General features: G+C 39.2%; 1 protein-coding gene and 1 long non-coding RNA gene across 4 annotated transcripts in view; one reads left to right on the forward strand and one right to left on the reverse strand.

Moving 5' to 3' along the window:
• The window catches only part of LOC143040291 (ubiquitin-conjugating enzyme E2 Q2), a 44,890-nt gene extending 39,239 nt beyond the window's left edge, over positions 1–5,651 (forward strand). For 2 of the 3 annotated variants that reach the window (XM_076211146.1, XM_076211143.1), the window contains 3 exons: positions 1,108–1,221; positions 1,972–2,038; positions 4,922–5,651. In XM_076211146.1, the coding sequence (XP_076067261.1) occupies positions 1,108–1,221; positions 1,972–2,038; positions 4,922–4,953 (213 nt within the window). In that variant the 3' untranslated portion in view covers positions 4,954–5,651. The remainder of the gene's footprint in view (positions 1–1,107; positions 1,222–1,971; positions 2,039–4,921) is intronic. The other variant, XM_076211145.1, reaches the window with a different exon arrangement.
• A 1,736-nt stretch (positions 5,652–7,387) lies between these two features.
• Positions 7,388–22,123, reverse strand: part of LOC143040293 (uncharacterized) — a 35,312-nt gene continuing 20,576 nt past the window's right edge. The window contains exon 2 of the long non-coding RNA XR_012967705.1: positions 7,388–10,700. This is a non-coding gene — a long non-coding RNA (uncharacterized LOC143040293). The remainder of the gene's footprint in view (positions 10,701–22,123) is intronic.

The raw sequence follows: 22,123 nt of genomic DNA on the forward strand, positions 1-22,123 counted from the left end.
GTAAAAATAGCCTGGGACTAGTGATAGATGCCTGCATAGTTTCATCTCCATGTCACCCATCTTTAGAGTCTAACAGCCTAATCTCCATCTGGATTTGCACCTCTGAGGGTCTGACTCTTGGTCTTTGGATATGTCTTAAGACATTTTTGTGTCCTCTTCAGCAGTGTCTCATCTACCTTGTCACACAAGGAGAGCTGATGACTGGTGGTCTCTCCATTTCTCATACTCATAAGCTGTTGACAGAATCAGTTCCTCACCAATAGACATAGATAATTGTCCTATGTTTCTGCCCAGCGTCAGTGATCTGATCTCCGGGCAGTAGGCAGGAGACGGGGATGACGCTTCATCAGTGGGAAGCTAAGATGAGAGGGAAAGGGCAGTGGATGTGAGTGGGTGCGTGTCTTTGACTTGGCAACCTTCCTTACAAGGGGGTCTTTGGTATATAGATATAGACAGTGATCTGTAGTAAGTGGCAAAAACTGTTGTCAATTGCAGTAGAGCTGTGGGCTCTCCCATCAGTGAAATTCTATGGAACAGGTGTGTGTTGGGAGGGGGCAGTGATAACCTTCATTTTAAGGGGAGAAAGCCTGATAGCATTACGAAGTGCTACCCAACATTCCAGTAATTTCAACATTGTAGAAAACTAAGTTGCCTTGCTTCCTAATTCTCACTGTTGTTTTTTGAAATAGTCCCTATGGGTGTGTATACACTGGTCCCAGTGTGTTTTCCTCAAGTCCATGCATCCCAGGAAGGCTTCAGGTGTAATAGTCTTCACCATCTCCATTAATTCTGTTGGTTGTCAAATTTATGCCCAGTTAGGCATAATTTCAGCTTGGGGAAACTGGAGAGTCCATAGCATGGGCAGGGTCAGGTGTAAAATTCTTCATGTGCCCCGAAAAATGTAATAAAACCTAGTTGAAAAAAAAAACAATGTTTTTACCTGCTCTTGATTTAGTATTAGAAGGGACAATGAAAAAAAGTTTTGTACAATTGGTGCCTTAATTAATTGTGCATTATAGAATAAGCTATCAATGTGGAATTTTTGATAACTATGAATTGTAGAAGTTATTTAATGCACTCAGTTACATGGTTTATTTATAATATCAGGGCTGGAGTTCTGCATACACCATTGAAGCAGTCATTATGCAGATTGCAGCCACGTTGGTGAAGGGTAAGGCACGAATTCAGTTCGGTGCAAACAAAGTAGGAAAGGTAAGTATGGTACGTAGCACTCCCTGTTCGTTCTGCCATTTGGTAGTTGAAAAAAAATGAAACAACATGAAATAATTGTGACTCAAATGTAGTTATAATCTCTGATCATATCTAACTTTTTTCAACCCCACTCCCTTTTCTAGGTATGTAGAAAGGGATCAAGTTGGTGATAGATTTAGAATTTTTGCATGATACAGTAGATATTGTGTAAATGGACTATTTCATTCTTACATACCAGGGCTCACAGCTCTGTAGGAAAGATTGTCTTTAGCCAGAACAAAATCTGTGTCACTGGGTAATGGGATTAATTGGTAAAGTGGCTAGTACAGTGGTAGCATGCTGGCCTCGTATTCATGAGATAAGCAGATCAAGCCCCGCCTGGCCGATGAGCTTAAGCAGTGTAATGGGGAGATTTCTGCCATGGCTGGGCACCACGGTGGAGAGTTGAGGCTTGAAGCTAGCCTCAGCTGATGTTCTGAGGGGAGTCTTTGAGAGACTGATATCGGAACTGAAACCCAATAACTTTAACTGGACTTTTAAAGATACAACACCATAAACTGCCCCTCTGTTGTTGTTGTCATTCCCTAGACTGTCTGGCCAAGCAGTCACGACCCCTCTGTTTAATAACGCTGTTGGATATTTGTTAGACTAGAATCAAAATATATCTCTGGGTTGAAGGAGTTGATTTGGTCTGAGATATGCTTTCTTAGTGTGTGCTTGTGTTTGACAGTTGACCTGTGATGATGATTATTATTTCAGGGACAGTACAGCTTGGCTAGGGCACAACAGTCCTTCAAGTCTCTTGTTCAGATTCATGAAAAGAATGGTAAGATTGTTCTTCTTCCCTTAATTTTTCTTATAGCATATGTACTTTCTCCCCATCTTCTTTTCTGCATGAGGGGACGGAGAGCTGGGGTCACCGATTTAATGAAGTAGCCTTGCTGTGGATGTGCTGTGTCTTGCGACACTGCTTCTGACCCAGGGTAGTGGGCGAAATGCAGGGATGACCCGTCATCCAGGAGGTGCCAAGATGAGAGGGAGGAAAGAGGATGGAGGGGAGTGGAGTATGATAGGAATGGAATGGGTAGGAGTGGTTTTTGTGCCTTTGATTTTAGGCTACCTCCCATATAAGGGTAAAAAAGCCTTTGCTATATGTATGTATATATACTTTCACACCTTTCTCTGCATATATTCAGCAAATGCAAATAGAAAGCTATTAGTAATTGTGGATCAAGTTTGGCCACATTTTTAATATATGATTGCTTTGTAAGAATAGCCTGCCTATTATGGGTAGTATACATCAGGATCAGAGGAGGGATTGAAGAAGTTAGTGACAGTTTGAGAAGGTGTGTGAAAGAAGGAAGCTAAAGATAAATGTGGGCAAAAGTAAGGTGATGAGATGTACAAGGGGAGAGAGTGACAGTAGGCTGGAAGTGAGCATTAAGGGTGAGAAACTGGAGGAAGTGGTTAGTTTCAGATACTTGGGTGTGAATGTGACAGGAAAGGGAGAGGTGGAGGTGGAGGTAGAATGTAGATTGAGAGATTAAAAATTGTAATGAGAAATAGACATCTGGAAATGGATGCTAAGAGGAGGTTATATGAAGGAGTGATTGTGCCAACAGCAATGTATGTGGCAGAAACATGGAACATGAGAGAGGAAGAGAGAAGGAGTTTGAATGTGTTTGAGATGAAATATCTGAGAAGTATGATGGTGTTTACTAGGCTAGATAGAGTGAGATATGAGGAGGTGAGGAAGAGAACAGGGGTGGAAAAGGAGCTGGGAGATAGGGTTGATGAAAGAGTATTAGGATGGTTTGGACACATGGAAAGAATGAGTGAAGAATGATTAGTAAAAGAAGTGTGGAAAGCGGAGGTGGGAGGAGTGAATGTGAGGGGGTGTCCTAGGATGAGATGGATGGATGGGATGAAAGGGGCTTTACAAAAGAGAGGAATGTCTGTAGAGGAAAGACAGGAGAGGACAGAAGATAGGGGTGAATGGAGAGGGGTTGTGTATAGATGAGGTTGTGATGCATGATGGGGAGTGGGTGGGGGAATGGGGGGTGAGGAAGTATGTATGAGAAAAATTTTGACGCAGCCCGAAGGGATTTCTCCCCGTCTTCTCCTTTCCTGCATGAGGGGACGGAGAGGGAGGGTCGCCCTATTTATGAAGCGGCCTTGCTGTGGATGTGGTGTGTCTTGCGACACTGCTTCTGACCCAGGGCAGTGGACAGGATGCAGGGATGACCCGTCATCCAGGAGGTGCCAAGATAGGAGGGAGGGAGGAGGGTGGAGAGGAGTGGAATATATGGGAAATGAAATGGGTGGGAGTGATTTCTATGCCTTTTTCTTTTTGGCTACCCCCCGTGTAAGGGGGAAAAAGCCTTTGGTATATGTATGTATGTATGTATACATTGCCATGTAGATTTGTGAGATAGAATTGATGAAAGATTATTGGGATGTTTGGATTCGTGGAAAGAATGAGTGAAGAAAGATTAGTAAAAGAAGTGTGGAAGGCAGAGGTTGTATGGAGTAAACTTGAAGGGGTGACTAAGGATGAGATGAGATGGATGTGATAAAAGTGGCATTGAGAAAGAGGGGAATGTTTGTTAAGGAAGGGAGAAGACAGAAGATAGGGGTGAGTGGAGAATGGTTGTGCATGGATGATGCTGTGATGTATGAAGGGAGTGGATGGGGGTGATTAGGGAGTGGTTATGTGTGAATTATATTTTGATGCAGCTTGGAGGGATTTCTCCCCATCTTCTCATTTTCTACATGAGGGAATGGAGAGGGGGTTAGCAGATTAAATGAAGTGGCCTTGTTGTGGATGTGCTGTGTATATTATAAGTAGTTTGTATGGGGCTGCTTGTACATTGGCAGATGTACATGTCGGTGTCTGCATAAACATTTGGGCGATTAGGGAGTTTTTGGTTAACATACTCGCTGGCCAAGTGGGTTAGAATGTCACTACTTGTGGTGGAGATTGAGGTGACAGCAGTTTGAACTCTGCCACCGATGAGTTGGACCAAGGGCATGGTTCATTAAATTCCACGCTACAAAGTCCTTTGAAAAGGAACACTATCCAAGCCTCCTGTTAGGGATGAGTTGGTGATGTTACCTTTAGAATACGATGATGCAACCTGATGTGTCATGAGCCACAAGTGGGGTAAATAAGGATGCCGGCATTGGCTTCCTGTTTATATTTATTTAGTAGTTGTAGCTTACCCCTGTTTTCTGTGAACAAGCTTTATCATGTTTTCTCTGAACAAGCTTGATCTTGTTTTCTGTGACCTTGTATTTATTCAAGGTGAAAGAGAACAAGTGTAACAGTGGTACATACATACATACATATACCAAGGCTTTTTTTTTCCCTTACCAGGGGGGTAGCCAAAAAGGACAAGGCACAAAAACATTCCCACCCATTTCATCCCCAAAAACACTCCACACCCCTCCACCCTCCCTCCCATCTTAGCACCTCCTAGATGACAGTAGGCAGTAACAGTGGCAACTTAATATTTTGTAATGCATGTATTGTGATGCATCATCATACATCAGGCAACCTGATGTGTGTGTGAATATTTGACTCGTATTGAAGAGGTTAAACTTAATCAATTGTCATTTTAATTTTAAGGTGTTTTTTAATTCTGTTCTTGCTTTTTTAATTTAACATTAAAATGAATTATTATGGTTACATAGTTTTCTTCTCTTGCAGGATGGTTTACGCCACCTAAAGAAGACGGCTAATAGTAGCTTAATATTAAGTCCTAAACTCCACTCTGTCCCTCCTCTTGCAACATTGTCAGTCTTCTTGAAGCTACCCTAGATGAAAGAATAATCAAGATATCAGTAGCTCTTCACAACCATCAGAACTATACATACAAATTGGAAGAAATGTACGAAAAAGGTATCAACCAAGAATATGTGCCAGTGAGCAAGGCATTAGGGATGGACCATACCTGTCCAAGGATCTGCAATGTCACCAGTTCCTCCTTCAATTTGTATTTTATTCTTTATCCATCCGTGAATTGCATCTCATTATAATAAGTGGATGGAAATTTTCCTCTAATCCCGGACAACAATTTGTACATTTTCCCATTGAAATTTAGTTTTGTAGCTAATTGGATCCTGTGATACTAAAAAAAGGAAAAAAGAAAGAAACAAACTTTTATTCTATATTCACACTTTGTTTCATGTGGTTGGCCCAAATGTAAGATGAGCCAGTTTGATACAAACTGCCAGGGACTTGTTTGCTGGATTTGAATTGTGGATGCCCCTCCAACAAATGTATAAAGCTTTACATTTTTATTTCTTGGAACAGAAAAGTTATGAAACATTTTAAAATGTGTGCAAAGGGTAATACTACTTGAGTGTATGTTTCACGTTCAAGTTTTTGTTTGAAGAGAATTCTAATGGTTTAATAAACAAGTATCCCAAAATGCCAATAGCTGCCAGATTATTCCTGCCCTTTTTGCAAGTCAAATGCAAACCACATTTGGCTCCGTAAAGCAGTCAAGTCTGAGTCTAGCAGTAAATGTGTACATGCTAGTGTACATACATAAAGGACTTTGTGTGTGCGTGCAGTACACTCGGGTGTGTGTACACTGCATGGAGTACAGTCAGTGAGGAACAGTTGCCAGTCCATGGGATAGTCCAGTAAGCTCTATGGCATTAAATATTCATTTTCCAGGACTTACCCTGTGGGAGAAGTCTACATGTGATTCAGTACTATAGAGATATGCTCTGTTTGACCTTATCCCCCATATTCATTTTTAAATTTTAGCATAATTCATGTTCCTATAATTTCTTAGAATTGGCAGCACTAGTATTATACCCACATGACTGAAGCTCACTAGAATAGAATGAGAAAGACAAGGACAGACTAGTCGCAGATTCCACATCAATACTGATGCAAGAGAGGCCTAATGATGACCTGTTTCTCTCACTTCTGTCTGGGTAGGTGATAATGTACAGGCTGCATAGGACTGAGTTTTAAGTCCAGGCAACCAGTTTCACTCGAAAATACTACCCTTTCCATTCACCTTTAATCCTTTTGTATGTCGTTAATTACGTTCTTGCTGTAGCGTGTCTTCCCTTGCTTCTTGTTTTCCTCATTTTATCGACTTGTGTAGATATTCTTTCGCCATACTATTCTTTCGTGTGGGACCAATGATAGGCACTTGTTAGTGGTCCTGCAAGATAGATGTTGGAGAAAACTATCTGCTGTCTATCTTCAAAAAGTGTACCCAGTCCCTAGACTGGGCCCAATATTTCTTTCATTTTAAATTATCATTGCCTCACACTTTAGTACACAAGGCAAGCTAACAATTGTCTCTTGTTTACCACCTCCTCTTCTTCCTCCTGGTCCCATTCCTCCTACCCCTTCTGCTTCCATTCTTCCTCCTCCTCTTTGCTGGTGACGTAGAAACACTTACACTCACACAATACAGACATCATTAAAACTAGGCAACAGTGATATCTCTTGTTTTCCCAGGCCCCTCTCCTACCTCTCCACTCCTGTTCTTGTTAGTTTCCCATCTACAAGTTTCTTCCCTCTTCTCTTTATTCACTCTGTACCTCCTCTTCCTCTTTGTCCTCTTCATCCTTCTTCTTTTCATTGTCCTTGTTCTCCTCCTCGTCTTTGTCCTCCTGCCTTCACTCCTCATCCCATTATCCCACTGTGTTTCTTCCCCTTCCCACTTCTTCTTTTGTGCCACTTTTCCACAGGGTTGAGTCTGACCAGGGATCTATAGGGCAACAGGGTTTGTCAGGTCCCAGGGAGCTAGACAACAGCAACACAACCGTGTCTCTCTATCTTTTTCTCTGTCTTGACTCTACCCCTCTCTCTCTCTCCTCTCTCTCTCTCTCTCTCTCTCTCTCTCTATCTCTATCTCTCTCTCTCTTTTTCTCTCTCTCTCTCTCTCTCTCTCTCTCTTCTCTCTCTCTTCTCTCTCTCTTTTCTCTCACTCTCTCTTCTCTCTCTCTTTTCTCTCTCTCTCTTTTCTCTCTCTCTCTCTCTCTCTCTCTCTCTCTCTCTCTCTCTCTCTCTCTCTCTCTCTCTTCCCCCTCTCTCTCTCTCTCTCCTCTCTCCCTCTCTCTTTCCCCACCTCTCTCTCTCTCTCTCTCTCTCTCTTCCCCCCTCTCTCTCTCTCTTTCTCTTCCCCCCTCTCTCTCTCTTCCCCCTCTCTCTCTCTTTTCCCCTCGCCCTCTTCCCCCTTGTCTGCCAGTCTCCCTCTTTTCCTTTCACTTTATTTCACTTTCCATACCATCTCGCAATACAGTCACCCCATTCAGAATGAAACAATGAAGCCTTTATCCACAACATTATACTCACAGATATGGTAGGTCCCAGTTAGAACATGTGCTTACAGATATGTATTGATCAATCTGTTGTTCCCACAAGTTTGAGACCTGTAGTTCCACTGATAGAAATCTCCTGGAAGAAATGTTGGAATTTTGTGTTGTGGGTCTTTCTGTGTGTTGCCAACTAGTAGCAGGAGAATAGTTGCAAATAGTTGAGAAATAGTGGAAAATGGTAGAGAGAATGTTGCGTCAAATTCCGAGTGCGTTGGCCCCCAAGGGGTACATTTGTCGGTGGAGGTGATAGTGTAGGTTTTGGAAACAGACAAGAAGGTTCTTCCTGATGCCGGTGTCTGTTCCACAAAATCACATGTAGGCACACATTTTCAGTCCCTAGAAAAAGCAAATAGTTCATTGACCTCCATTTCCTAGCCTGGAAGTCTCTGGCTCCACAGCACCTGGCAACAATCCATGGATACCCTTATAGGTCTCATTGGAAAGAAATGTACTCTTGTCTGATGTATAATTGGTCCTGTTTTGTTTGTCACTAGCTAGTTGGAGGAGGGGAGCTGTTGTCATATTTTCATGTGTAAGAAAACATGTGGATGATGGATAGATCTTGGGCCTGGGTCAGAAACTGAATGTCGACCCTGCTGGGGTTTCGAGAAAAGGGGGGGTGTCTTGAGGAGATGGGTTTTTCTTATATCTGTTGAGCAAGATCACCTTGTGCATGTGCCTTTTGTTGCTTTCCACATAAACACACAATGTGAACACCCGTGTGCACACACACACACACACACACACACACACACACACACACAGTTTATGGTATGTTGGGGGGGTGGGGGGCACTTGATATCTGTGGATGTGGTGGTGTTGAGCCATATCTTCAAGATAAAATTGAAATGTCTGGGAAATTGAATATACCCATGGTTCTCAGTGTCTACTATCTGTTAAGGCAGTGGACTATATAACCATTGAAAGTGTGAGTTACATCTACAGCATAAAAGTGTTAAAAACAAACTACTGTTTGAGTGTGAACTAAAGAAAAGTGGTGGAATGCAAGTTTGACTTGTCTGTAAAACTTGGCATGGCGTGTGTGTGTGTGTGTGTGTGCGTGCACACTCGCATGCACGCGCGCACACACACAGATATACACAAAGATGTATATAATTTTTGGGGTGCTCAACCTAAGCCCTTGCTGTCTGCATGAGGTTATCGGGTCACAAGCCCACCTATTCTTAGTTGTAGTAAAGCCACCAGTCATTTGAGTATATTCTTTATGGTAGTTTTTTGGTGTATGTCAGAATGCTTGACAATATAGCCATTGAAAGGGGAATTACACCTGAGACATTGCTGAATTTGAAACAAATTACAGTTTCAAGTTGAATCAAGGTAGAGGTGGTATATTAAAATATTCAGTCTTGTTATCACTCAGGTAGGTTAACATAGATGCACACATGCATGTGTGTGTACACAGACACACACACACACACACACGCAAACACACACACACACACACACACACACACACATTATTTTTCTTAATGTGGGACAAAAGAAAAAAGAGTACATGAAAAATGTGAAAATTACAAGTTTCTTGAAGGATGTTTAGAAAAACAGCTTTCCATACAGATGCACAGAAATGTGGAACAGCATGGAAGGAGAAACATTACGATGTAAGTAAATTTAAAACTAAGTTTGATCAGTGGAAGCACCGATATGGGACCCCATATGTATATATCTTGTATAATACAGAAACACACACACACACACACTCACTCACTCACTCATAGTAATGGACAGTTATATGCATATCCACACTCTCCTGCTTTTTCTGTTGCAGTTTCTTCCAATGTCCATAATTTTTCTTCCTCTTCCTTGTTTCTCTCTCATTCTTTTCCCGCCCATCAATTCTTTTGTTATTTTGCCTCTCTGTTACACACATTCACCAGTACCTACCAATATGCACACCAAATGACCCTCACTTTTGGAAATGAATGGACAGTCACATATCAGTTATTCATAATTTTTTCCATGGCTTGCATCACAGACTTAGCCATTCTTCCCCACCCTCCGTATGTGGAAGACAAAGGACTTCTCTTGGGGTGATGTGTGTAGTCTTCCTACACCAGTCTTGTCAGTTGTCAGCCCATCTGTATGCTTGTGTATCTTGTTTGAAGTCTTTTATTTTTTTTTTTGTCTTGACCTAAGTAAAAGAAGTGTTTAGAGTATTGACGTAGAAAAATGAAGATGGGTTAAAGTGGACTTGGTGAATGAGTGTTAATGTTATGTCTTATAGGTGGTGAAGACAAAGATTTCATATATAAGAATGTTAGTAATGTCTTGGTGGTCTTGAAACTGTATTTAGGCTTCTCATGTGTACATCCAATCAATGCTACGCCACTATCTTGCTTCTCTCATGTCTACAGTTGTACTATGAACTGTGTTCATTGTACAACTTTGTAAAACATGAACTGAGCCTTTCCAGGAGTTCACATACATAATGCCATACCAAGATGATGAGGTTATTTTTGAGTTTTCTTGTACTGATGGTTTTGAAATAAACTTATCGTCTACCTTCTCAGTCTGTAGGGATGACGAGAGACATCTTTAGTCTTAATCACTTGAATGATTGTGAGTTAGGTGGTGATGGCTTCAACTGAATCCTCTGTGGTCAAAGATAGCTACAGCCGCTTATTACAGTGGTGAAGTTATATAGCAGATGATGTGGACTTGAAGTTTCTGATGACAACGTTTACAGCATGTGTGGATGAAACAAAAATCCCTTGTATTTTTTAATCCAGTAAAAAGCCTGTTATCAAGTGATTGCCTACCTGTATCATATAAATGAACATTTCAATAAAATAGTGGTTCAACTTCTGATTTTTTATTTAACCAAGGTCACCTTTTAACCTTGTTACACACTGGTCCCCCGTCTGGGGTATTGGCTGCATGTCATTGAGGAGTTAAAATCTGCTCAGTAGCATGCAGCTGATACTTTAGGGTCTATATGGGGCACCCCTACGGACCAGAGCCTCACATCATTTTGTCTGTGATAGAGGAAATATCTGTTCATAGAGAAATGATGCTACTTTATTATACTGCGACTGTCCCTCTGTTATGCTGTGCGCCCATTCTTGATACTGTCCTGTACCACTTCTCTGAACATTCATATCCTTTTTCTTTGAACCCTGTGGTAGGGGAGAGAGAATAGTGTCAGTGTTCCCACTTGAGTCATAAAAAGCAACAAAAATGGGATGGGGATAGGACTAGACATCCAACTGTAGCCCCAAAGGCATACGAGGGTCTGGGAGGAATTTTCCAACCACAACCCTAAGGTTTGGGTCTTTTATGTGTATGGATGTACAGATGAAAATAAAAGGGAAGGGATAGGCAGTATGTGAGAAGAAAGATGGATGTGTTGGCATTGAGTGCAACTAAGTTGAAAGGGAGGGGCAAGTTTGAGTTTGGATGTGTAATTGGGAGGAGGGAGAGAAGGGATGGCTATACTAGTAAGTGAAGACATAGGTGTGTGGTGGAGTGGAAAGAGGTTTCTTCAAGGTTAATGTGGATGAAGGTGAAGCAGGAAGGGAGATGTAGGCCTGGTAGTGAGAAGAATGTAGAGGAAAAGGAGGCTTTTGGATAGATTTAAATGAGTGTATAGAGGGTTTAGGTCAAAGTGGTAGAAGACAAACCAATAGACGGAGTGGTTGAGAAGTGTGGAGTGCCAAGAATAAAATTGTGGTGGAGAGATAATGGTGATGTGTCTAGAGAGTTAATGATAGCAAATACAGTGTTTAGGAAGAAAGTCAAGCATAAGTACACATGGGAGAGGGTGGTAGATAGGGCTTTAATGGACTATATAGTAACCAGAATTTTTTTTGGTGGAAGGTAAGTTGAGAATAGAGGGTAGATGGAGATAGAGGAAAAGGACAGAAAATAGGTGTTTAGAGTAAAATGCTTAAATGAGAAAAGGATTACAAGCTTGAGAGAAGAGTGGGAGTAAAGAATAGAGTAGAACTAGGAATGGGATGATTCAAGGAGGGAGTCACAAGGTGTGCAAAGATGGTGCATGAAACGAGGAGGACAGGAGGAAATAGAAGGATGATTAGTGAATGGTGGGATGACGAAGCAAAAATGGTTGTAGAAGTGAGGAAATGAACATTCACAGATTGGTTGCAAAATATTCGAGACTTGTATGAGAGGTACAAAGAAAAGATAAGAGAAGTAAAGCATAAGATAAAGGAGGTAAGAAAGAGAGCAGATTTGAAAGGTAAGAGTATAACAAAATTTTAAAAGTAATAGAGATGTTTTGGAAGGAAATAAAGAGGAAGGGGGAGTGAATCAAGTAGAGAAGAAAAGGTAAAAGATACAGATGGAGAGATGATAATGGAAGAGAGCAGTAAAAGATGGGCAGAGTATTTTAGGGAGCTGCTAAATGTGAGGTACAAAGAAAAGAGAAGTAAAGCATAAGATAAAGGAGTCGAAGAGGAGAGCAGATGTGAAATGGGATAAGAATATGATAGTATATAGTTATGAAAAGATGTTTTGGAAAGAAATTAAGAGGAAAAGGAGGCAGTAAGAGGAAGATAGGCAGTATTTTAGGGAATTGCTAAACAAAAGATACCATTTTGTGGGAATTTCCTACAAATTTGTAGGAGAAATTTGCTCACATGAGATGTTTTGTGAGCAAATTATAGGTTGCATTGAACTTTTGTGTATATGATAACTTTTTGTGGGAAAAAATATAGATATCCAGATTTCCTTGTGGGAATTTTGTGTAAAAATTCTCGTTTGTGGGAACAGGCATAGATCACAATGGCAACACCGTTGCTAAATGTGAAGGAGGAAAGGTAGTTACAGTGAGAAGTGCTAAGAAAATGATGGTGATGAGTGAGGAAAATAGAGGAGAAATAAGGAAAGATGAAGTGAAGGCAGTTGTTAAGATGAGAGCAGGTAAGGCACCTAGGTTGGAGGGGTGTCATGCAGAATGTTCAAGAAAAGTAGGTAAAGTGATGGACTGGCTGGTGATGTTATTTAATGTTTGTTTAAGAGAGGGTAGAGTGCTGGAATAGTGTTGTGTAGTTCCACTTTACAGGGGAAAAGGGGACAAGTGAGAGTGTAGTTTCAGTGGGATCAGTTTATTAAGTGTAGTTGGTAAGGCCTATGTGTAGGTCTAGATTGTGAGGATTAGGAGAGGAACAGAGGGAATAATTGGTGAGGAACAGTGTGGGTTTAGGACAGGTAGTGATTGTGTGGATCAGATTTGTGTGGTAAGACAGATATGAGAAATCTTTAGGAAAAGGTAAGGATGATTTTTGGGCCTTTATGGATTTGGAAAAGCTCATGACAGGGTTGACAGGTAGGCACTGTTGGAGGTATTGCAGATATATGGGATAGGAGGAAAGCTTTTAAGAGTAGTCAAGAGTTTTTATAAGAGTAGTAGAGGATGTGCTAAAATCAGAAATGGAGAGAGTGAGTGGTTTGAGGTAAAGGTGGGACTTCACCAGGGATGTGTTATGTTGAATTGGCTTCTCAATTTATACATGAATGAGATGGTGCAAGAGGTAAATACAAGGGAAATGGGTTGGGGATTGGAGATGGTTAAAGGAAATGGAAAAAAGTGGGAGATAAGTCATTTGTTGTTTGCTGACAACACTGGACTTGTAGCAGGATTAGAGGAGGGATTGAGGAAGTTAGTGACAGAGTTTGGGAGGATGTGCAAAAGAGGGAAGTTGAAGATAAATGTGGGTAAAAATAAGGTGATGAGATATACAAGGGGAGAAAGTGGCAGCAGACTGGAAGTGAGTATTAAGGGAAAGAGACTGGAGGATGTGGATAGCTTTAGATACTTGGGTGTGAATGTGGCAGTAAAGTAAGGAGTACAGGTGGAGGTAGAATATAGATTGAGAGAAGCAAGTAAATGCCTTGGGGGATTGAAAAGTATACATATATACATATACCAAGGCTTTTTCCCCCTTACAAGGGAGGTAGCCAAAAAGGGAAAGGCATAAAATCATTTCCACCCATTCCATCCCTGAATACACTCCACACCCCTCCACCTTCCCTCTTAGCTTAAGTTGAATAGGAAAAGTCATGTTCATTTCGTCCTGAGTCACAGTGAGCGTCGCAAATAATATTAACATGGTAAAATTCTCGACCACTATGACTGTAGATTAGCTTAAATTCAATAGGAAAAGTCATGTTCCTTTCGTCCTGAGTCACAGTCAGCGTCGAAAATAACTTTAACATGGTAAAATTCTCGACCACCATGACTGTAGATTAGCTTAAGTTGAATAGGAAAAGTCATGTTCATTTCGTCATGAGTCATAGTCACAATGACTGTAGATTAGCTTCAGTTGAATAGGAAAAGTCATGTTCATTTCGTCATGAGTCACAGTCAGCGTCGAAAATAATTTTAACATGGTAAAATTCTCGACCACCATGACTGTTCATTAGCTTAAGTTGAATAGGAAAAGTCATACTCATTTCGTCCTGAGTCACAATCAGCTTCGAAAATAATTTTAACATGGTAAAATTCTCGACAACCATGACTGTAGATTAGCTTCAGTTGAATAAGAAAAATCATGTTCATTTCGTCCTGAGTCACAGTGAGCGTCGAAAATAATTTTAACATGGTAAACTTCTCGACCACCATGACTGTAGATTAGCTTAAGTTGAATAGGAAATGTCATGTTCATTTTGTCGTGAGTCCGTGACCGTCGAAAATAATTTTAAGATGGTCAAATTCTCGACCACCATGACTGTAGATTGGCTTAAGTTGAATAGGAAAAGTCATGTTTATTTCGTCATGAATCACAGTGAGCGTGGAAAATAATTTTAACATGGTAAAATTCTCGACCACCATGACTGTAGATTAGCTTAAGTTGAATAGGAAAAGTCATGTTCATTTCGTCCTGAGTCATAGACAGCGTCGAATTTTTTTTAACATGGTAAAATTCCCGACCACTATGACTGTAGATTAGCTTAACTTAAATAGGAAAAGTCATGTTCATTTCGTCCTGAGTCACAGTGAGCACCTAAAATAACTTTAACATGGTAAAATTCTCGACCACCATGACTGTAGATTAGCTTAAGTTTAATAGGAAAAGTCATATTCATTTCGTCCTGAGTCACAGTCAGCGTCGAAAACAATTTTAACATGGTAAAATTCTCGACCACCATGACTGTAGATTAGCTTAAGTTGAATAGGAAAAGTCATGTTCATTTCGTCATGAGTCATAGTCACAATGACTGTAGATTAGCTTAAGTTGAATAGGAAAAGTCATGTTCATTTCGTCCTGAGTCACAGTGAGCGTCGAAAACAAATTTAACATGGTAAAATTCTCGACACCATGACTGTAGATTAGCTTCAGTTGAATAGGAAAAGTCATGTGCATTTCGTCGTGAATCACAGTGACAGTTGAAAATAATTTTAACATGGTAAAATTCTCGACCACCATGACTGTAGATTGGGTTAAGTTGAATAGGAAATGTCATGTTTATTTCGTCATGAGTCACAGTGAGCGTCGAAAATAATTTTAATATGGTAAAATTCTCGACCACCATGACTAGATTAGCTTAACTTGAATAGGAAAAGTCATGTTCATTTCGTCCTGAGTCACAGTCACCATGACTGTAGATTAGCTTAAGTTGAATAGGAAAAGTCATGTTCATTTCGTCCTGAGTCACAGTGAGCGTCGAAAATAATTTTAAGATGGAAAAATTCTCGACCACCATGACTGTAGATTAGGTTAAGTTGAATAGGAAAAGTCATGTTCATTTTTATTGTTTTATTATTATTTTTTTATTTTTGCATCCGACCTAGATATGGATCAAATGGTCTCCTGTCGGCATGCTCCTCCTTTGTAATCCTTTGTAATTTTGTCCTGAGTCACAGTCACCATAACTGTAGATTAGCTTAAGTTGAATAGGAAAAGTCATGTTCATTTCTTCCTGAGTCACAGTAAGGGTCGAAAATAATTTTAACATGGTAAAATTCTCGACCACCATGACTGTAGATCAGCTTAATTTGAAAAGAGAAAAGTCATGTTCATTTTGTAATGAGTCACAGTCACCATGACTGTAGATTAGCTTAAGTTGAATAGGAAAAGTCATGTTCATTTCGTCCTGAGTCACAGTGAGTGTCGAAAATAACTTTAACATGGTAAAATTCTCGACCCCAATGACTGTAGATTAGCTTAAGTTGAATAGGAAAAGTCATATGCATTTCGCCCTGAGTCACAGTCAGCGTCGAAAATAACTTTAACATGGTAAAGTTCTCGACCACCATGACTGTAGATTAGCTTCAGTTGAATAGGAAAAGTCATGTTCATTTCGTCATGAGTCACAGTCACCATGACTGTAGATTAGCTTAAGTTGAATAGGAAAAGTCATCTTCATTTCGTCCTAAGTCACAGTGAGCGTCGAAAATAATTTTAACATGGTAAAATTCTCGACCACCATGACTGTAGATTAGCTTAAGTTGAATAGGAAAAGTCATTTTCATTTCGTCCTGAGTAACAGTCAGCGTCGAAAATAATTTTAACATGGTAAAATTCTCGACCACCATGACTGTAGATTAGCTTCAGTTGAATAAGAAAATTCATGTTCATTTCGACCTGAGTGACAGTGAGCATCGAAAATAATTTTAACATGGTAAACTTCTCGACCACCATGACTGTAGATTAGCTTAAGTTGAATAGGAAAAGTCATGTTCATTTCATCCTGAGTCACAGTCACCATGACTGTAGATTAGCTTAAGTTAAATAGAAAAAGTCATGTTCATTTCGTCCTGAGTCACAGTGAGCGTCGAAAATAATTTAAACATGGTAAAATTCTCGACCACCATGACTGTAGATTAGCTTAAGTTGAATAAGAAAAGTAATGTTCATTTCGTCCTGAGTGAGAGTGAGCGTGGAAAATAATTTTAACATGGTAAAATTCTCGACCATCATGACTGTAGATTAGCTTAAGTTGAATAAGAAAAGTCATGTTCATTTTGTCCTGAATCACAGTCACCATGCCTATAGTTTAGCTTAAGTTGAATAGAAAAAGTCATGTTGATTTCGTCCTGAGTCACAGTGAGCGTCGAAAATAATTTTAACATGGTAAAATTCTCGACCACCATGACTGTAGATTAGCTTAAGTTGAATAGGAAAAGTTATGTTCATTTCGTCGTGAGTCACAGTTAGCGTTGAAAATAATTTTAACATGGTAAAATTATCGATCACCATGACTGTAGATTAGCTTAAGTTGAATAGGAAAAGTCATGTTCATTGCGTCGTGAGTCACAGTCAGCGTCGAAAATAACTTTAACATGGTAAAATTCTCGACCACCATGACTGTAGATTAGCTTCAGTTGAATAGGAAAAGTCATGTTCATTTCGTCATGAATCACAGTCACAATGACTGTAGATTAGCTTAGGTTGAATAGGAAGAGTCATGTTCATTTCGTCCTGAGTCACAGTCAGCGTCGAAAATAATTTTAACATGGTAAAATTATCGACCACCATGATTGTAGATTAGCTTAACTTGAATAGGAAGAGTCATGTTCATTTCGTCCTGAGTCACGTTGAGCGTCGAAAATACTCTTAACATGGTAAAATTCTCGACCACCATGACTGTAGATTAGAAATAGGAAAAGTCATGTTCATTTCGTCCTTAGTCACAGTGAGCGACAAAAATAATTTTAACATGGTAAAATTCTCGAACACCATGACAAGATTAGCTTAAGTTGAATAGGAAAAGTTATGTTTATTTCGTCGTGAGTCACAGTTAGCGTTGAAAATAATTTTAACATGGTAAAATTATCGACCATCAAGACTGTAGATTAGCTTAAGTTGAATAGGAAATGTCATGTTCATTTCGTCCTGAGTCAAAGTGAGCGTCAAAAATAATTTTAAGATGGTAAAATTTTCGACCACCATGACTGTAGATTAGGTTAAGTTGAATAGGAAAAGTCATGTTCATTTTGTCCTGAGTCACAGTCACCATGACTGTAGATTAGGTAAAGTTGAATAGGAAAAGTCATGTTCATTTTGTCCTGAGTCACAGTCACCATGACTGTAGATTAGCTTAAGTTGAATAGGAAAAGTCATGTTCATTTCGTCCTCAGTCACAGTGAGCGTCGAAAATAATTTCAAGATGGTAAAATTCTCGACCACCATGACTGTAGATTAGCTTAAGTTGAATAGGAAAAGTCATGTTCATTTTGTCCTGAGTCACAGTCACCATGACTGTAGATTAGGTTAAGTTGAATAGGAAAAGTCATGTTCATTTTGTTCTGAGTCACAGTCACCATGACTGTAGATTAGCTTAAGTTGAATAGGAAAAGTCATGTTCATTTCGCCCTGAGTCACAGTCAGCGTCGATTTTTTTTTAACATGGTAAAACTCACGACCACCATGACTGTACATTAACTTAAGTTGAATAGGAAAAGAAATTTTCATTTTGTCCTGAGTCACAGTCACAATGACTGTAGATTAGCTTCAGTTGAATAGGAAAAGTCATATTCATTTCGTCCTGAGTCACAGTGAGCGTCGAAAATAAATTTAACATGCTAAAATTCTCGACCACCATGATTGTAGATTAGCTTAAGTTGAATAGGAAAAGTCATGTTCATTTCGCCCTGAGTCACAGTCAGCGTCGATTTTTTTTTAACATGGTAATGATCATTTCGTCCTGAGTCACAGTGAGTGTCGAAAATAACTTTAACATGGTAAAATTCTCGACCACAATGACTGTAGATTAGCTTAAGTTGAATAGGAAAAGTCATATGCATTTCGTCCTGAGTCACAGTCAGCGTCTAAAATAACTTTAACATGGTAAAATTCTCGACCACCATGACTGTAGATTAGCTTCAGTTGAATAGGAAAAGGCATGTTCATTTCGTCATGAGTCACAGTCACCATGACTGTAGATTAGCTTAAGTTGAATAGGAAAAGTCATATTCATTTCGTCCTAAGTCACAGTGAGCGTCGAAAATAATTTTAACATGGTAAAATTCTCGACCACCATGACTGTAGATTAGCTTAAGTTGAATAGGAAAAGTAATTTTCATTTCGTCCTGAGTCACAGTGAGCGTCGAAAATAATTTTAACATGGTAAAATTCTCGACCACCATGACTGTAGATTAGCTTCAGTTGAATAAGAAAATTCATGTTCATTTCGTCCTGAGTGACAGTGAGCGTCGAAAATAATTTTAACATGGTAAAATTCTCGACCACCATGACTGTAGATTAGCTTAAGTTGAATAGGAAAAGTCATGTTCATTTCGTCCTGAGTCACAGTGAGCGTCGAAAATAATTTTAACATGGTAAAATTCTCGACCACCATGACTGTAGATTAGCTTAAGTTGAATAAGAAAAGTCATGTTCATTTCGTCCTGAGTGACAGTGAGCGTGGAAAATAATTTTAACATGGTAAAATTCTCGACCACCATGACTGTAGATTAGCTTAAGTTGAATAAGAAAGGTCATGTTCATTTCGTCCTGAGTGACAGTGAGCGTGGAAAATAATTTTAACATGGTAAAATTCTCGACCACCATGACTGTAGATTAGCTTAAGTTGAATAGGAAAAGTCATGTTCATTTTGTCCTGAGTCACAGTCACCATGCCTATAGTTTAGCTTAAGTTGAATAGAAAAAGTCATGTTGATTTCGTCCTGAGTCACAGTGAGCGTCGAAAATAATTTTAACATGGTAAAATTCTCGACCACCATGACTGTAGATTAGCTTAAGTTGAATAGGAAAAGTCATGTGCATTTCGTCGTGAGTCACAGTGACCGTTGAAAATAATTTTAACATGGTAAAATTCTAAACCACCATGACTGTAGATTAGCTTAAGTTGAATAGGAAAAGTTATGTTTATTTCGTCGTCAGTCACAGTTAGCGTTGAAAATGATTTTAACATGGTAAAATTCTCGACCACCATGACTGTAGATTAGCTTAAGTTGAATAGGAAAAGTCATGTTCATTTTGCCATGTGTCACAGTGACCATGACTATAGATTAGCTTAAGTTGAATAGGAAAAGTCATGTTCATTTCGTCCTGAATCACAGTGAGCGTCGAAAATAAGTTTAACATGGTAAAATCCTCGACCACCATGACTGTGGATTAGCTTAAGTTGAATAGGAAAAGTCATGATCATTTCGTCCTGAGTCACAGTCAGCGTCGAAAATAACTTTAACATGGTAAAATTCTCGACCACCATGACTGTAGATTAGCTTCAGTTGAATAGGAAAACTTATGTTCATTTCGTCATGAGTCACAGTCACAATGACTGTAGATTAGCTTAAGTTGAATAGGAAGAGTCATGTTCATTTCGTCCTAAGTCACAGTCAGCGTCAAAAATAATTTTAACATGGTAAAAATCTCGACCACCATGATTGTAGATTAGTTCAGTTGAATAGGAAAAGTCATGTTCATTTCGTCCTGTGTCACTGTGAGCGTCGAAAATAATTTTAACATGGTAAAATTCTCGATCACCATGACTGTAGATTAGTTTAAGTTGAATAGGAAATGTCATGTTTATTTCGTCGTGAGTCACAGTGACCGTCGAAAATAATTTTAAGATGGTAAAATTTTTGTTCGCCATGATTGTAAAATAGCTTAAGTTGAATAGGTAAAGTCATGTTCACTTCGTCCTGAGTAACAGTCAGCGTCAATTTTTTTTTAATAAGGTAAAATTCCCGACCACCATGACTGTAGATTAGCTTAAGTTAAATAGGAAAAGTCATGTTCATTTCGTCCTGAGTCACAGTGAGCATCGAAAATAATTTTAACATGGTAAAATTCTCGACCACCATGACTGTAGATTAGCTTAAGTTGAATAGGAAAAGTCATGTTCATCTCGTCCTGAGTCACAGTGAGGGTCGAAAATAATTTTAACATGGTAAAATTCTCGACCACCATGACTGTAGATCAGCTTAATTTGAAAAGGGAAAAGTCATGTTCATTTTGTCATGAGTCACAGTCACCATGACTGTAGATTAGCTTAAGTTGAATAGGAAAAGTCATGTTCATTTCGTCCTGAGTCACAGTGAGTGTCGAAAATAACTTTAACATGGTAAAATTCTCGACCACAATGATTGTAGATTAGCTTAAGTTGAATAGGAAAAGTCCTATGTATTTCGTCCTGAGTCACAGTCAGCGTCGAAAATATCTTTAACATGGTAAAATTCTCGACCACCATGACTGTAGATTAGCTTCAGTTGAATAGGAAAAGGCATGTTCATTTCGTCATGAGTCACAGTCACCATGACTGTAGATTAGCTTAAGTTGAATGGGAAAAGTCATGTTCATTTCGTCCTAAGTCACAGTGAGCGTCGAAAATAATTTTAACATGGTAAAATTCTCGACCACCATGACTGTAGATTAGCTTAAGTTGAATAGGAAAGGTAATTTTCATTTCGTCCTGAGTCACAGTCAGCGTCGAAAATAATTTTAACATTGTAAAATTCTCAACCACCATGACTGTAGATTAGCTTCAGTTGAATAAGAAAATTCATTTTCATTTCGTCCTGAGTGACAGTGAGCGTCGAAAATAATTTTAACATGGTAAAATTCTCGACCACCATGACTGTAGATTAGCTTAAGTTGAATAGGAAAAGTCATGTTCATTTCGTCCCGAGTCACAGTCACCATGACTGTAGATTAGCTTAAGCTGAATAGGAAGTCAGGTTCATTTCGTTCTGAGTCACAGTCACCATGACTGTAGATTAGCTTAAGTTGAATTGGAAAAGTCATGTTCATTTTGTCCTGAGTCACAGTCACCATGACTATAGTTTAGCTTAAGTTGAATAGAGAAAGTCATGTTCATTTCGTCCTGAGTCACAGTGAGCATCTAAAATAACTTTAACATGGTAAAGTTCTCGACCACCATGACTGTAGATTAGTCGTGAATCACAGTGACCGTTGAAAATAATTTTAACATGGTAAAATTCTCGACCACCATGACTGTAGATTGGGTTAAGTTGAATAGGAAATGTCATGTTTATTTCGTCATGAGTCACAGTGAGCGTCGAAAATAATTTTAATATGGTAAAATTCTCGACCACCATGACTGTAGATTAGCTTAACTTGAATAGGAAAAGTCATGTTCATTTCGTCCTGAGTAACAGTCACCATGACTGTAGATTAGCTTAAGTTGAATAGGAAAAGTCTTGTTCATTTCGTCCTGAGTCACAGTCACCATGACTGTAGATTAGCTTAAGTTGAATAGAAAAAGTCATGTTCATTTCGTCCTGAGTGACAGTGAGCGTCGAAAATAATTTTAAGATGGAAAAATTCTCGACCACCATGACTGTAGATTAGGTTAAGTTGAATAGGAAAAGTCATGTTCATTTTTTTTATTATTATTTTTTTATTTTTGCATCCGACCTAGATATGGATCAAATGGTCTCCTGTCGGCATGCACCTCCTTTGTAATCCTTTGTAATTTTGTCCTGAGTCACAGTCACCATAACTGTAGATTAGCTTAAGTTGAATAGGAAAAATAATGTTCATTTCTTCCTGAGTCACAGTAAGGATCGAAAATAATTTTAACATGGTAAAATTCTCGACCACCATGACTGTAGATCAGCTTAATTTGAAAAGGGAAAAGTCATGTTCAT

Source organism: Oratosquilla oratoria, chromosome 28, assembly GCF_046742065.1.
Source record: "Oratosquilla oratoria isolate Oo_2021 chromosome 28, ASM4674206v1, whole genome shotgun sequence".
NCBI lineage: Eukaryota > Metazoa > Arthropoda > Malacostraca > Stomatopoda > Squillidae > Oratosquilla > Oratosquilla oratoria.